General features: G+C 48.6%; 1 protein-coding gene across 4 annotated transcripts; it reads left to right on the forward strand.

The window, feature by feature from the left end:
- The first annotated feature begins 4,917 nt into the window (after positions 1-4,917).
- MKS1 (MKS transition zone complex subunit 1) lies at positions 4,918-16,560 on the forward strand. 4 transcript variants are annotated; one of them, XM_036341900.1, is made up of 18 exons: positions 4,918-5,379; positions 5,773-5,882; positions 6,963-7,033; positions 7,476-7,631; positions 9,062-9,156; positions 9,346-9,474; positions 9,742-9,846; positions 10,500-10,608; positions 11,147-11,203; positions 12,224-12,266; positions 12,523-12,588; positions 13,607-13,677; positions 14,033-14,102; positions 14,203-14,310; positions 14,942-15,075; positions 15,531-15,613; positions 15,696-15,793; positions 16,063-16,560. In XM_036341900.1, exons 1-18 carry the CDS (start codon positions 5,300-5,302, stop codon positions 16,071-16,073), a joined length of 1,596 nt encoding a protein of 531 aa, XP_036197793.1. In that variant the 5' UTR covers positions 4,918-5,299; the 3' UTR covers positions 16,074-16,560. The 4 variants fall into 4 exon arrangements, with proteins under 4 accessions (XP_036197793.1, XP_036197792.1, XP_036197791.1 ...); XM_036341898.1 differs by having other exon boundaries at positions 4,919-5,379; positions 15,895-16,560; XM_036341899.1 differs by lacking the exon at positions 13,607-13,677 and having other exon boundaries at positions 12,224-12,262; positions 15,895-16,560.
- Positions 16,561-16,887: the final 327 nt, after the last annotated feature.

The raw sequence follows: 16,887 nt of genomic DNA on the forward strand, positions 1-16,887 counted from the left end.
GTAATACCCATGTGGTCTCACCTGTTCTACCTGTTGGCACACTACCTGGAAGGGGCTGGGAAAAGGTAGAGATGCTCACTCTCTTGGTGCCCTGAGTAAGTTGGCCTGGGTTTAGCCTACTCCCATATCAGTGTTTCCTAAGACACCTTTGCAAAATGTACCTGTAGCAGAAGCTGTTGGTGCCCTGCTCAGGTCCTCCTGACCAGCTGCTGAACACCGTGGCTGTTAACAGCTCATACCTGCACCATCTCAGGATTCCCCTTGGCTGGGAGCTCCCTAGCCTAGAAATGCCCAATAGACTCCATATGCCTCTTTCGGGGAATCAGTCAACCCTTGATTGCTTCATCATTGAGAATGGTATTTAGAAGCCAAGATCTGGACACTGGGAGTGCTCATTTCTATCAGGGAGTGATTGCTTCTAGCCCAGGGAGGTGGGGGTGGGGAACTTTCTTCTGCCAAGGGTCATTTGGATATTTATAACATCATTCGCAGGCCATACAGAATTATCAACTTAAAAATCAGCCTGCTATATTTGCTCAAGCATTTAATTAACTCACCTCTAATGCCTTGGCAGGGCCAGACCAAATGATTTCTCAGGTCTTATACGGCCCAAGGGCCGGACATCCCCCACCCCTGTTCTAGACTGTCTCAATGGACATAATTAGGAACTATATGTATGGATACCAACTCATGCATATGTACACACATAACTATATTCATTTCTGACCGTGTCTTTATATATAACCATGAGTTTTTACTCCTTACTCCAACTACAATCTACATAGTTCATTCTTGCCTTTACCCCTGTTGTAATGTACCCCGCGAATCACAGAAGGATGCCTCAAGAAGTCGAATTAAAGAGTCACATTTATTGCAATCCGGGACTATGAGGGGCCATTCCCAAATCTCATAGTAACCATTTGGTCACAGTTCCAGGGTTATATAGGCAAAAATCATAAAGGTATTGATTACATCTCAGGGTTTGGAATGAAGCACCTGGCTCGCAAAAAAAGCAGATTACAGAAGCAGAATTAAGCATGTTAATTACAGTTTCGGGTCTCGGGGTCACTGAATTGACAGAAATACATTTTCTAGAGCCTTTGGGTAACCTGGGTTAAACTTAGGCATGTTATCTAAATTACAGTTCTGGGTTCACTCATTATCTAGAGCCATCGAGGCAATTTAGAGTAATTGCACTGTCCTGGTCTTAGGACCACTGAGTCAACTGGAACGCACCATCTGTGGCCACTAAAACAATTTAGGATAATTGTGCTGTCCTGTTTCCCAGGTACAGAAGAATGTGCTTCGATAACCAGTAAGATCACAATCAATGGGATAGTCACGTTACAATCAATAAGGCATTCAATCGAATGGGATGACTTATACAATTTAGAAAAATCAAAGTAACCTTTCTATTGTTAAGCCAAGCAACAGGGTTAGAGTTAAACTACAGTTTCAATCTGAAATGATTGCTACCATACTTCACCCCTTTTCTTATTTATAATTTCTTTCTCAGACAGTAAAAAATATGGCTCTTCTTACTTACAATATATTTCCTTATTTTTTCAACCTTAGTGTGTGTATATATATATATATATGTAGTTTTCAAAATTGCTGAACCATACCCCTCTGAGAAACAAATTTACCAACTAGAGTACAGCATTTATGGATAATTCTTTTTATCTTTAGCCTTCAGTTGCCAGTCAAAACACTGTTTCCCAAAGTTAAATAAGGGCGGCTCCTTTCTTTCTCACTCCCTTCAGTGTGGTTATGTGAACCATTTGTAACAAAGATTCCTTTGTAATAGACTATATTCCATTTTAGGTACCTTTCAAAACTTGATAAATAGTTTACAATTTACATACTGTAAAACCACTCATCATGACAGACAGTTCTATAGGTTTTAATAAATGCAAGGAGTTGTGTACCACCACATTTCCATATCGAACACTTGCATTATCTCCCAAATTACCTGCTCCTTTGTAGTCAACCCCTCTTCCAAGCTCAACCCCAGGCAACCTCTATAGTTTTTCTTTTTTCTAGAATGTCATATAAAAGGAACTACACAGGATATAGCCTTTTGTGTCCAGCTTCTTTCACTTAGCACAATAATTTTGGGGATTCATCCATTTGATGTATCAGTAGTTACTTTATTTTTATTGTGGAGTAGAATTCCATTGTATAGATTTTATACAATTTGTTTAAGTATTTACATGTTGGTAGACATCTGGGCTGTTTCCCATTTTTGCTGTTGTGAATAAACTTGCTATGCACATTCATATATAGGTCTTTGTGTGGATATATGTTATCACTGCTTTTGAGTAAATAATTAGGAGTGGGATTGCTGGATCACAACTTTAACAAGCAAATGTTTCACTTTGTAATATTCTCCTTCTTTTTCTTCTGCTTTCCTAAAGTCTAGTAGTGAGGAGAGCCCAAGTAGATTATAAAGTGCCAATTAGGAAGGGGAAAGGGAGAGTGGCGGGCTGTTCTGATGTGGCTCAGATGGGCTGGTTTAGGAAAGAAAAAATTGGGGGAGGGGATGGGAATGAGTAGATATAAGGAGGCAGCACAGTTGGGAGGAGAGACCATGGGTTTGAGTCAGAATATCTGGACTTACCTCCCAGGCTCTTTGATTCCTTTCCTAAGACTGTGAGAAATGTAATTAATGCCTTTGTTTCTAAATATGTGAAATGGAAGCAATAATATTTAGCCTTCATGATGATTTGTGCAAGTATTTTCTAAACCCCAAAATTTCTCCAAATTATGGTGTTGTTGCAGAAGACCCCAGAAAAACCAAGCAACGCTTTGAAGAAGTGGAGAGACATTGTTTTAATTACACTGGCGGACTCCGGGAAGCAATTTCCAAATCGGAGTACCGAAACATGCAGGGGCCTTCATTTTATATCTCCCTGTGGTCTTTGTCCCACAAATATGAATTATGCTTCCGGTCTTTTTTGCGGACTTTGCAAGAGGCCCTCAGGTGTTGGGGGTTTCCAGGCCATATCTGATGGCCTGGCCTGGTGCCAGCGATAATAACCATAACCCTCCCTCTGGGCAGTGCACTGTTCACAGGTTTATGGCCTCTGTAACAGATTCTGCAAGACCAGTTTCTGGGAAGGAGGTAATGACTTAATTATACATTAGCTTGCTGGCATGAATTCCAATTGCTAGCCCCCCAAATATCAGGATTACAATTGAATTAGCCCCTTTTCACCTTCTCAGTGTTATTTCAGGGAGAACACAGTAATGCAAGCTCTGAACCACCCTGATTGGGGACGAGGGTGGAAAGGTTGCTGGTGTTGGTACAAAGGTTGCTCTTTATGGTTTGTAATCCAAACTTTTTTTTTTTAAATATATTTTATTGATTTTTTACAGAGAGGAAGGGAGAGCGATAGTTAGAAACATCGGTGAGAGAGAAACATCGATCAGCTGCCTCCTGCACATCTCCTACTGGGGATGTGCCCGCAGCCCAGGTACATGCCCTTGACCGGAATCGAACCCGGGACCTTTCAGTCCGCAAGCCGACGCTCTATCCACTGAGCCAAACCGGTTTCGGTGTAATCCAAACTTTTGACTTTTAACAAGATGTTAGTATATAAGTAGAGTGGGGATCATGATATCATTCTTCATATTGGGGTACAAACTCCTTTAAGAATCTGATAAAAACTATAAACTCCTTCCAGAAAATGCTCCCCACAGAATTCTAGGAAAGAGTTTATAGACCCTTTGAACACCACTCATGGACTCCAGTTTTGAGAATGCTGATTTATAGATACCAGTAAACAAACATAAAAACCTAGTTACCTGTATAAAAATATATCAATTATGCTTACTTATACAAATAGCTTATATTTCCATACCATGTGGTACAGTCCTATTTTGCTTCTAATGATGTCAAATTGACTTTGATATAAATTTGATTTGGTTATAAAACTAAATTGTTGATGCAGTCTTCACATGTATCATTTGTTGTTCATGTGGCAGTTTTGTCTATTCACAACTTTAAAAGGAAAAATTAGAGAGCTTGTTTCTTAAGAACTAGTATTCTGACTCCACGGTTTCATCTCTTGAAACAATTATTTCCCGGTTGAAAATTATTTGCTTTTATGGAATAAACTGGTAGGTGAGAGGCTGTGAGGCAGAGTGGAAGGTGTTCAGGCTTTAAAAGACAGACCTGGCTAGAATCCCAGCTCCTTCGCCACTTATTAGAGTTCTACCTTAACAGCGCTTTCAGCCCTAGCATTCACTAACTCCATCAATTAAATGGGAACAACAATATCTACTTAATGGTTTCTATGACATTTAGGGACAATGCAAATGAAGTGCTCAGGCTGTATTAGACGTTAAATAATGGTGCTACTATTATAGTGAGTCCTTTGTGTTACACAACAGCAGCTATGTTGACCAGGGCTCCCAATGCTATATAATCAAACTGGCATAAGATTCCTGATTTCAGGGAACAATGGCTTACTCTGTTTGAGGGAGTAGCAAAGGTCAAAGGCTGATAGCTGTTGACACCACCTTGGGGGTGCCAGGGAGCCAGACAAGAGGTTATGGTGTGCCTTGCCTTTGATAGTCCATTGAAGCATGACTTCTCAATGGCACTTTCCTGGCTTTTCAGGAGGCCAGTGCAGTCTCTAAGGTCTAAAAAATCCGGAACTAACTCATACAGGAGAAAAAATAGTTCAAGAACATCGTTTCCTTCCTTACTGCTAGCTTCCTTTCTCTGGCTTAGTGAATACCAACACAAGGACGAATGAATCTTCTGACAGTTTTTATTTTCTTCCAAGAATATAAGAATATGTCTGTATAAGTGCCGTCACCTTCCCTGACTCCTTCGGGAAGAATGGAAACATTCTGTGAGTCACATCCTGATTTTCAGGCCAAAGCACTGAGCATTCCGTGAAGTCCGTGTGGTGTGGTGTGGTGGCAAAAGTAGTGGTTGGGCGTCAGGGAACCTGGGGCTGGTCCCCATCACCATTTCTGGATCTCCCTGAAAAGGGCCAACGGCTCTGCCTTCGTGTCCTCATTTGTAAAATGCACGAAGTCGGCCTTGGGTGTGCGTGAGCTATGGTCACACTTGTGACAAGCGGCGACCCCGCGGGACCCCAGCACCGGGGCGCATAGGAGCTTGGCCTCGGCTGGGACTGCACCGGGCTGGCAGCGGCTGCGTTGCGCTGGGAATCCAGGATCGCGCACGCAGCTCCTCCGCCGCCTCCCTCACCCGGCGTCTCCGTTGCCAGGGGAACTGGGAGCGGCGCGCTTTCCGGCGCAGTCGCGGCGCGTTGCAGCTGTCATGGCGGAGACCGTCTGGAACACCGACACCGGGGAGGCTGTGTATCGCTCCCGGGACCCCGTGCGCAACCTGCGCCTCCGGTAGTCGCATCGTCCCGGAGCCCCGTGCTTTTTTGCTCTCAGCTAATTCGAGCCTGAACTCACTTCTCAGCGTTCGGCGGCCCCCACTTTTGCTTACAACCCCGACCACTGCCTCCGCGGTCTCCCTGCGTCTCCCCTCGTTGCCGGCACCCTCTCCACGCACAGCTTTCAGGCTCCCAGGTTGCTCGGAGCTCTGTGTCCCCAGTACACTCTCCCATCCCACTCGCCGCCGGAGGACCCGGCGCCCCGCTCACCACCTTTCATTTGCGGGCACCCGGCACACCTTCGTAGGCCCACCCCACCCTCTTCTGTATTGCGTTTCCCCATCTTTGCTCCGTGTTCATCTCCTTGTGTGTCTTTTAACGAGTATCTGGGCTTCTCTTTTCCTGACAGAGTCCACTTGCAAAGAATCACATCAAGCAACTTCCTCCATTACCAGCCCGCTGCCCAGGATGGGAAGGACCTCATAGACTTGGCCACTTTTAGGCCTCACCCTACCGCCAGTGGGTGTTGATGGTGATGCGTCCCCGGGAAGGGCCTAGGGTGGTGGTTACTTCTTAAGACAGAAAAGGCCCATGGCTCTAGTCTGAGCAAAGGCAGGGAGGTTGGGTTCCTTGCTAAGGTCACATGGCCGGTAAATGTTGAAGCCAGGGTTTCATGAGGCGATTTTAACTACTATATTATGTTGTGTTTGAAAATTGAATACGGCATGATTCCTGCCATCAAGAGACTGATCTTAATTGTGGTTCAGTGTAGTGAAATTAAAAAAAAACACCCATTCTTTAGATATGTTATAAATGTTCCTGGCAACCTAAATTCCTTTTGCGGCATTTTTTTTTTCTAAGACAAAATATGCTCCAAATTCTAAGTACACATCTGAACACTTTAAAACGATTTGAAAATTGGTGTCAGCTTGAAAAATGTGCATGTTAACATGCACTGTGCTCCTGCAGTTTTCCTTATCTGGGAAGGCAGCCGAGTGAGGAAGAGGGGACAGTGTGCTTCTGTTAGGCCACTAGTCTCTCTGCTTTTGTTTCTGTTAAAAAATAGTCTTGGGCAAGAAGAGTGTGGGCTGGTGGATTGTGAAGCATGTGTCTCTGCCAGGACTGTATTCTATTTGGTTCTTTATATAATCATTTATTTGCTTTTCCTCTTCTCTCCTGATACTTGGTCCTAAGGCACAATGTTTGTGATTCTAGATATATAGCTTCAGGAACAGTAAAGAGGAAAATGCCATGATTCCTTTTAAGCAAATGTAGACAATTAGGATTGAGAAAGAGCTATTCAGCCTCGATCTAAATTTCAGCTACTGACACTGAATTAGATTAAATAATTCCTAGAAGGCATGTCTTCCTTTTCAAATTAGAGTAGTGATTAAGACCCATCCTTCTTGGGTCTTCATCCTGGCTTCTACTCATCCCCAGCCTCTCCAGCCTTTGCCTAGAGTGAGTACTTCATAAATCCCTGAACTCCAACTGGTTTTGTGGCAATAGAAGAGCAGGGACTTGGATTATGACTAACCACAGAGCAAGAAGTAGTGCTGGTTTGGCTCGCACATTTGACTCACCCTGTTGTCTTTGGAGGCGGACACCGCCCAGATGAAGATGAAGAGGAGGAGCTTGTGATTGGTTGGCAGGAGAAGCTCTTTAGCCAGGTGAGCCCGTGTCACTTGTCTTCTCAGTTGACCTCCACCCAGGCCACCTCCACCTGGCTGGTGGCAGGAAGAGATTCTTGATACAGATTGCCAAACCGATTTCCAGAAAGCTTGTAGCGGTCTATACTCCCTCCTGATGTGTTAACAGGGTCAGTGTAGCGTAGTGACTGTCATTACCCAGTTTTACGATCCTGAGTGAGGCACTTTTCACCTCTGGACCACATGCCATTGGTGACGGCAGAGTTCGATTAGACCGTCACTCTGGTTCCCTTTAGCTCTTACATCCTTTGGATCCCCCGCGCTCCATTAGTTTAGATAAATGAGAGTTGGCCATGAAAAGATGTCAGATTGTATCAGCTCTATAGAACCGTTCTAATTAAACAGTTACAGGAACAAAAGTTTGACATGGTCTCACTAGATCTTCCTTTCCTCATGACCTCAGTTTGAAGTAGATCTGTACCAGAATGAGGCAGCCTGTCAGAGCCCTTTGGATCAGCAGTACCGTCAAGACATCCTGAAGCTGGAGGGTTCCGGTAGAAGGAAGAACCGACGGATCTTTACCTACACTGACTGTGATAGATTCACCAATTTGGAGGAGGTATTGTTCTTCCCAAGGTCCCATGGCTCCCTCTTCCTTTGTCTCCCTGAGCTTCCTGGCCTCACTGGGTTCTGTGTGTGAAATCAGGAGCCTGTTAAGGGATGATAGAGAGCCTGTCTAGGATCTGCCTTGCGCTGCTGGCAGCCAGGCTGGAATAGAGCGGTCTCAGTCTATAGGTGGTGTGGCTTCTGCTCTCGTCTCCGCCTGCTGGAGGGCCTGGAGGAGCTGGCGGAGTCTCAAAGGCTAGGCTTGCAGGCTGCAAACAGGAGCTTGACTTCCCCCATGCCTCATGAGATAAGAAAGGTGGTTGGCATCTAGAACCATCTGGATCAGTGATTTTCAACCTTTCTCATCTCATGGCATACATAAACTAATTAGAATTCCGTGGCACACCCGAAAATACATTTTTTGCTGATCTGACAAAAAATAGGTATAATTTTGATTCATTCACACTGGACAGCTATTGTTGTGTTGGCTGTTGTCATTTTTTTTTTTTTTTTTTTGACAAGCTAAGGAAAAAGGTCAGTGCCCCTGACTAAATTAGTCAGATACTACATGTTTTAAAAATTCTTGCGGGACACCGTCTAAAATTGCTGATCTAGATAAAATTCACCAGGGATTTGGCCAAAACTCTGAGTGTATGGGTTTGAAGAGGAATTCAGTGCAGCCAATGGCTTACGTCCTCAGTTTGCCTCAGTTCTACCCTAGTGCAGCGGTCGCCAATCTTTCGGACCTCGCGACCACCAGTGTTCCAAGGACCACACGTTGGTGACCGCTGCCCTAGTGGACTTAACATTTTCTTCAGTCACTGCCTGATGGGTCTGTCTTCTCAGGGAGATTTTAGACTCCTTGAGGGAGGATAGAGCCTCTATTTTCTGATTTTTGTCTACAACCTTGTAGATCTGTGCGAGGAACAGTTGTTAAGTGAGTATTTTTGAATGGTTGATACTTTTATTAGGAAAGTTGTGGGTTGGTAGCATATACAATTTGGATTGTCCGTTTTGGAAAAGTGAATACAGTCGCAGTTAGTGCATGGTTCCCATGTGAGGATTTCCCACAGAACACTTGTATCCCGTTTGCCATCTTCAAGTTACCTAGCGAATGTCAACATCTACCAGGCAAACTCACCCAACTTTGTGTTGGTATGTGCTCAGACATTGCAGGCTCATTTAAATATTAGCATCAATAAACTCACTTCCAAAGGTTAATATCCCGCTAATCTCGGGGCAAACCAAGGCATGGCAGGAGTCTTCTCTGGCTTGTTTGTGCCACTCGCCCTCTACATACATTAGCATGTATGTTGTAAGGAATAATTTTAGATTCAGGGGCCAGATGAGGTTTCAGAAGGAAGACTTCCCTCTTCCCTCTGGGTGACTGGTCCCACGTGGCCCTGACCAGCTGGGTTACACAAGGCTGCTCTCTCTTCCCAGCACTGTCGGAAAATGACCACAGCCAGGGAGGTGCCATCGTTCTTGGTCGAGCGAATGGCCAATGTCAGGCGGCGGCGGCAGGACAGGCGGGGAATGTGAGTGCAAGTGTGCATGGGGACTCGGGGGGCCTTTGGGGTCCTTTCACACCACTGTTCTCGGTATGTCCACCAACTCCAGCTTCCCCTTCTGCAGTAGACCTCCACCTGGGCGCGCCCCCCTGTGTTCCTCCTTCAGGCTCTCCAGGGGGGGCCCAGGGAAGTAACCCTTCCTGTGGTGTCTCCCAGGGAGGGCAGCATCCTCAAGTCACGAATTGTCAACTGGGAGCCCTCAGAAGATTTCGTCAAGAGCCAGCACGTCATCAACACCCCTCTTCAGACAATGTACATCATGGCAGACCTGGGGCCCTGTGGGAAGTAAGTGAAGCTTCGCACTGCCCAGCTCAGGTCCGCATCCTCATCGCCCCCACTAACCATCACCTCCCTGGTGTCGTGACCCCGGGGTATACGGGAGGAAGGGACTTCTTTTTCTTTTGATGCTTCTTAGTTGTTCTCAGAAGCTTTAGTATTTTACCATGATAATTTTCACTGCAGCCTCTGTCCTCTCCCCTCACGGGGTCTGACTACCCCTTCCTGTTTCCCTGGCGGTGGGACCAGTGATCCTGTTGATTCTCTGGTTTCTAGGCTCGGCTATAAGAATTATGAGCATGTCCTCTGTACTCTGAAGGTGGACAGCAACGGTGTGATCACAGTGAAACCTGACTTCACGGGCCTCAAAGGACCCTACAGGTGAGGAGAGAGAGAAAGGGGTGGTGAGACTGCCATTTTCCCCTTGGCTTGACTTCTCGCCGCTGGCTGAGGGGTGCTCAGAAAGCCCTTCGTCTGTTCTGATTTTAAGTTCCCAGGTAGTGGTCCATGTTCTGTTCTGGGTCATTGATCCCTGGGATGCTGGGGATGCTGTTCTCAGAAAACGTGCGACCACACCAACTTGAAAGCGACAGCCTCAGCAGCGTGCTTAGTGACAGTAATTCTCTGCGCTGCTGAATAGAGGGACTAACCAGAAGGGGTGGTGAACTCAGCTAGGTCTTTCCTCCGGGCTAATTCGTTTTCATCTCTATGTCCGGGAATAACAGGGCTGTAAATTAGAAGTTACCTAGACCCTCCTGTCCGTTTCTGAGGTGAGAGAACTGGGTGCCCGGGATGTCGTGCTTTTGGGTTTCACCATGACTTTGAATCAGAAACGGGCCCAGAATCTATACTCTCAGTCTAGTCTGGTGCCCTTGCTTTACCATTTTGTTTCCCTCTCCCAGTCATCGTTCTATCTCTGTCATCGTGTCCTCTAAAGGAGGCGTACGGCCGGTGATGGCTCCTCCCTGGGCTAGGTCTGGAGGGCCCCATCTCTTGTTGTTAGAGTCGGTCCCTCGGTGGCTTTGCCCTTACAGGATTGAGACCGAGGGAGAGAAGCAGGAGCTGTGGAAGTATACAGTCGACAACGTGTCCGCCCTCGCACAGCCGGAGGAGGAGGAGCGGGAACAGCGTGTGTTCAAGGATGTAAGAGCCAATTCATCCCTGGCACCCGGCGGGTGAGCCTCAGCGCCTGGGAGCTGAGACCATGGCCGAGGTTGATGTCAGCAGTTGCAAGGTCTGCTCTTAATGGCTCTCTCTGACTTAGGAAGCATTGCTGACATATCAGCCCCAAGTGCTGGATCATATTAGAACATCGTCATCATCATGACCATTTATTTGAGCACTTACCGTGCTCTGGACATCCTTTATTTCATTTAGACCCTACCACAGCTCGTTGAGGTAAATACTTTTCTTACTACCATTCGTAAGTGAGGAAACTGAGACAGAAGCTAAGCAGCCTGCCCACGTTCATACAGCTTGTACGTGTGAAAGCCAGGAGTGGGTCCCAGGCCAGCGGATTTCACAGCCTCTGTGCTTCACTTGCAAATGTCAGTGGCCGGGATGCTTAGGCCTCCAGTTCCCTGTGACATTTCCTTTTATTGCATTTTTTCTCCCATTGGGACCTGAACCCTGGTCTGGCTTGGGTCACAGTCTTGGGTTTTGGTTTGGTTTCCTCCCGCAGCTCTATGGCCGGCACAAGGAGTATCTCAGCAGCCTCGTGGGCACTGACTTTGAGATGGTGAGTACGTGGCTTCCTGTGAGCTGGGTTCAGGCTCTGGCCGAGTCACAGAGCCTCTCTTAAAGGCCCCCCAGGACAAACTCTACTCTTCAGTGTCAAAGGAAATTAAAAAATAGCAGATAGAGGATAGTCCTCGTTCATGTTTTAAAAAATATTTGCATATTGATAGAGAACTGTTATACAAAGAAAATACCTTAAAGGGTACGCGCATGCCATGGATGGCTTTTTCTGGGGCGAGGGGAGATTGGGAGATGGGAGATGAATACTCGAGGTGAGAGTGATATGTCAGGGATGTTTAATGTAGTTCTGAATTTCTTCAGTGGTAATACACTCACGTGCTACTTTATAATTGATTTTAAAAATAAATATAAAGATGAAAATGCCTTCATGTGGATATTTTTCCTAAGGACCCCATTGAGAGGGAAGGGGTGTCACCTTTGCTTATCACATAGTTTGGCTCTTTACAAACAAAACAAAACCGTTTAGGCCAGTTCTTTTATGGTCCTGTTCTTTGTGTCCCCTCATTCTGGGAGTTCCATTTCTAGATCTGGGAACAAGGATAGAGTTACCTGCTGGTCTCCCTCTCTCTTTTTAAAAAATTAACTCTCATTATTCTTATATTGCATTAGCAACAGATGGTCAGTGTTTAAAAGTTAGATAGCTACACAAATAATTAAAACGGGAAACTCCCTCGTTCCTTGAGTTTCTCAGCCATCTAAAGGGAACGGGGTCTCCACCCCCCAGGACACACGAAGGACAGCTGTTATGGCTTCCCTTCACTCTTGTCAATTTCCCACACTGTGTTGCCCTCCCCACCATTTAAATGATATACTTTTCCCCCTAAATTACAAACTTTAGGTATTTTAGGAACGAGATCTCTGAGTAGCGGGGTGGGGAGGAAATGCGTTAGGGACACATCTGATCTGATGTCCAGTGTCGGGTCCTCTGGGGGTCTGTGGACAGGCCGGGGAAGTGCTGATCTCCACACCGCCTGACCTTTCCCATTTCTCTCTGCCTCAGACGGTCCCAGGCGCCCTCCGGCTCTTTGTAAATGGAGAGGTAGGTAAGTGTCTTGCCAGGCAGAGACCTCCTATACTTGGTCAGGGGCCCCACGGAGCTGTGAAGTAATCCGCCCGGCCCCACGGAGGCCGTGGGCGGTCTGCAGTACTTGGAAAACTCAGCCATGAGTCTTTCCTGGACACACAAGGCAGTTCCTGGCCCTCGAGGGACTTTCTTCCAAAAGTACAGAAACCCTCAGGACTGGGTGGGTGCTCAGGGTGATAGGAGAATAAGCTGAAATCGTTTCCTGTTTTTCTTAGTTTCAGCCCAAGGCTATGAGTATGACAACCTCTATGTCCACTTCTTTGTGGAATTACCAACTACTAGTAAGTAATATTCATGAATCTTTTTTAAAATCCATTCTGAAAGCTTCTATAGGCATTGGGTCAGGCCTCCTTCCCTGCTCCTGCACCAGAACTGCTACTGTTCTTTTCAAGGCCGTAGGTCATTTCCAAGCTGTCAAATCCGTGGTGTCCTCTCTGCTTCCACCTCACTTGACCTCGGCAGCATTTACACGGCACGTTTCCTCCCTGAGACTCTGCTCCTGCCTCCGGCGCCGTGCTCCTCTGTTCTCTCGTCAGCCTCCTTGGCTGATTCCTCATCTTCTGTTCACCTTGAACCCTTCAAGCATCCAAGGCTGCGCCTTTTCGGGACCATGTTCTGTGTCTGAACCCCTTTCCGTCACATCTTTGCACGACTGGTTCTTCCTGAGTTCAGGCCTCTGGGAGGTCTTCCCCCACCACTCAGCCTGCACGGCCTCCAGGCCCCTCGGTTTTCGTTTAGCGCAGCGTTGGTCACCACCTGAGTCTCTTGTTGGTGGTCAGTCTCCCTTCCCCCTAGAACAGTGGTTCTCAACCTGTGGGTCGCGGCCCCTTTGGGGGTCGAACAACCCTATCCTGAGACCATCGGAAAACACATACATAATTACATATTGTTTTTGTGATTCATCACTATGCTTTAATTATGTTCAATTTGTAACAGTGAAAATATATCCTGCATATCAGATATTTACATTATGATTCATAACAGTAGCAACATTACAGTTATGAAGTAGCAACGAAAATAATTTTATGGTTGGGGGTCACCACAACATGAGGAACTGTATGAAAGGGTCGCGGCATTGGGAAGGTTGAGAACCACTGCCCTAGAAGGTTAGGTCCGTGAGACAGGGATTTTCTCTGTCATCACCACGTTGTCCCCAGTGACTGTTCAAAGCAAACAGTGGACACTCAGGAAATGTTCAGTGAATGATTGATTGAATGAGCAGATGAAGGAACTTGTCTCTTTCTCGACGGCTTGCCCTCCTCCCGGGTAAACGTACTGTCTGTTGTCTTTGGCTTTCAGACTGGTCAAGCCCCGCGGCCCAGCAGCTCTCAGGAATAACACAGACCTGTGCCACCAAGTCCCTGGGGATGGTATGGAAAGGGGGCCGGGTGCCTGGAAGGGAACAGGACTCTGATCCTGGGGTGGCCTCTGAAGATTTATCAGGCCCCAGCCACGCCCTCTGGGAGGTCCCAGAGTTGGGTCTAGCCCTTCTGTGGGGGCTCTGCAGGGCTGCTCGGTCCCAGGGTCCTCTCGCTGCTTCGGGGAACATGGGAGCAGCTTGTAATCGGGTGTCCCTTTGCCTCAGCCTTTTACTTCCTACCTGGGGTGATCATTTTCCTTTTTCCCTTGTGAAGATGGCCTTGTTGGCCACAGGGAGAATCAATTTCAGCTGAGACCTTGCCTACCCCATGACACCGAGTATAAAATGATGCTCTTCTTTTTCAGGACAAGGTGGCCTACTTCTCCTATCCATTCTCATTTGAGGCCTCCTTCCTCCATGAGGACGAATCAGCTGGTGAGTATCTCAGCAGCTGATCCCGGGCTCAGGTCTCTGGGGCGGCGCCCCCTCCGAGTGAGGCCTCCCGTGACCTGCCGCTTCTCTCTCTCGCTCACAGAGGCTCTCCCGAAGTGGCCTGTGCTCTACTGCGAGGTCCTCTCGCTGGACTTCTGGCAGAGGTACCGTGTGGAAGGCTACGGGGCTGTGGTGCTGCCCGCCACCCCAGGTGACCTCTCGTCCCATGCCCTGGCTCCTAGGAACAAGGCTGACACCTCCAAAAGATCCACCCGCTTCCAGGGAGAAGGGGGGTGGTTAGGAATTAGAAGCGGCTAACGTGCAGGATTCCTGGCTCCCGTTGAGGAATGCCCCCCTTCATTTGAGACAACTGAGCGGGAAGTACACCTCGCAGTGAAGGGGAGCAGCCCGGGTGTGTCTGGACTCTGCTCAGTGCTCCTCTGATTGGATTGCAGCCCCGAGGGAGAAGCTGCCGGGCAGAGTGGCTCAGCCTTCATTTTACCTCATGGTGTGCCAGACATTGTGCGCTGTGCTTCTCTTTAGTTCTCCCAACTGCTCTGTGAGGTGTAGGTGTTATTTCCATTTGACTAGGTGGGAATGAGGCTCAGAGGTTAAGACACTTAACCTGGGCACACAGGTATTAATGGGCAGGGCTGAATTTGAATTTCTGCCTGATTGATTCCCCATCGGTGCCCTAAACTGCTACCCTGACCATCTGCACCAGAGGTCAGACTGTCACCAGAACAGGTGTGGTGGTGGTGACTAGGCCAGTGCCATCGCTGGGGAGTCAGCAAGGGACCACGCGCCCTTTCTGGGCCTGGCCTCATTTTCCTCCTGCACAGGCTCGCACACCCTGACCGTGCCCACGTGGAGACCCATGGAGCTGGGCACGGTGGCCGAGCTGCGGAGGTTTTTCATCGGTGGGTCTCTGGAACTGGAGGACCTCTCCTATGTGCGGGTTCCAGGAACCTTCAAGGTGATTTTTCTCTCTCTGGGCAGACTTCATGCTGAGAACTTAGGTTCCTGTTTCATCTGTAGCAGGTGGGGTCCGGGTTAGGGCCCTTAATTGTTCGTGGCTTCCTTATTCCTGAGCCCCTTCCTTCCTGCTGCTTCAGCTGGAAGTCATAGCCACAATCTGAGCCAGGTACAACTATCCCACTGCTCTCGTAGGAGGACTCTGGGAAGTAGCAGGCTCCAGATTCCCGGCCCCATCACACTAACCAGCCCCTCCTCCCAGCCCATTGCCGAGGCCTCGATAACCAGGGATGGGCAGGGTCAGCAGGAAGCTTGTGAGACTCATTCTCAGTGAGGTTGGCCCCTGCTTTAACGGTTGGGAGCCCAGTGATGGAGTCCGGTGCTGGACTGGGAGTAGGAGTGAGGCCGGCATGGGGTCTAGAGACTGGAGACCTGATGCGTCTATCTGTGCCACAGGGGGAACGTCTGAGCCGCTTTGGGCTCCGCACAGAGACCACGGGTAGTGTCACCTTCCGCTTGCACTGTCTGCAGCAGTCCAGGTGAGTGCCCCGGCCCTGGGGCTGGCTCGCTATCCCAGGGGGCTGGCGAGCAGCCTGGGCCATGTGGCACGCTCCCCTGCAGGGCCCTCATGGAGTCCAGTGCTCTCCGGAGAAGGATGCGGAGCGTGTTGGACCGTCTGGGAGGATTTAGCCAGCAGAGTTCCATTCACAATGTGCTGGGTAGGTTCCCCCCGTCCTCCCAGCTGACCACCCAGAGCCAGCATGGGCCCTGTTCCTCCCCGCACCATGGCAGCTGACCACTGTGTTTGCTTCCATCACAGAGGCTTTCCGCCGCGCCCGGCGCCGCATGCAGGAGGCCCGAGAGAGCCTTCCCCAGGACCTCGGGAGCCCCTCGGGAACCATGGTCTCCTAGCCCTGCCCCTCCGTGCAAGAGGACACAAGCGATAGCTAAGGCCGGTGCTCTCCCTCCTCCTCACCTTCCTTACTAGAGACCAGCTGAGAACCAGAGAGCAGAGAAAATATCAGGCCAGCCCCTCTGCCTAGTCTTCTGCAGGGTCTTCTCCGCGCCGTGTGGCAGTAAAGCCCGAGACCCTGAGGCCCCATATTCATATGTCAGCTACTGCAAGTGGGCATCGCCACGGACATTTTTTTTTTTTTGGTTTGAGACTAATTTGGGGGAACCAAATTAGTAAGCTCTTTCCTCGGCACAGCTCCTCTGGCTTGTCTCACAGTCTCAGTAGCAATGGGCTGCAGGTGCCTCCTCTACAACCTCAAGAAAGGAGGCTCAAGAAAGAAGGAAACCTTAAATCCCCAGCCCCGGAATCTCAGCCTCTTCTCTCCAGGGTGGCCTCGTCCTGCTGCTCGAGGCTTGTTTGCGATACAACTATTTCGGGAGCAAATGAAGGCTGAAGGCGGGGCCCAGTCCTCAGCTAGCTGGGTGGTATCTTTTATTGTGTTTTTTATACATAAAAGCTTGTTATACTGACTGACGTTCTGTCGGCTGTTTCTCTGCTCAGGTCGCTGGCATGGTTGAGGTATTCCCCTTAATAGCGAGGCCTGTGTGCTGCCACCCTTCCCCCTTTCTGCCCCTTTCTACTCCGGAGTGTTTCTTCTGACTCTCGTCACTCCGCCCCCAGAAGAGGCTTAGAGGTTAGTGCCGGCTGTGTCTTATCAGCAAAGCATGGGACTGGGGTCACGCCCTCCCCAGCCCAAGGCAGAGACCAGCCCCTGCCCTCAGCAGTGCTTTATTGGCAGAAGCAGAGCATGTCACCCAGCCTGCAGGCTCCCGAGGAGGACTCTGGGGTGGCTGGAGG

Source organism: Myotis myotis, unplaced genomic scaffold, assembly GCF_014108235.1.
Source record: "Myotis myotis isolate mMyoMyo1 unplaced genomic scaffold, mMyoMyo1.p scaffold_m19_p_17, whole genome shotgun sequence".
NCBI lineage: Eukaryota > Metazoa > Chordata > Mammalia > Chiroptera > Vespertilionidae > Myotis > Myotis myotis.

Coding starts and splice junctions, on each gene's coding strand:
- MKS1 (XM_036341898.1), top strand. CDS start 5,300: ATGGCGGAGACCGTCTGGAACACCGACACCGGGGAGGCTGTGTATCGC. Junction 5,883..6,962: donor TAGGCCTCACCCTACCGCCA/GTGGGTGTTGAT, acceptor TTGTCTTTGGAG/GCGGACACCGCCCAGATGAA. Junction 14,103..14,202: donor CCATGAGGACGAATCAGCTG/GTGAGTATCTCA, acceptor TCTCGCTCACAG/AGGCTCTCCCGAAGTGGCCT.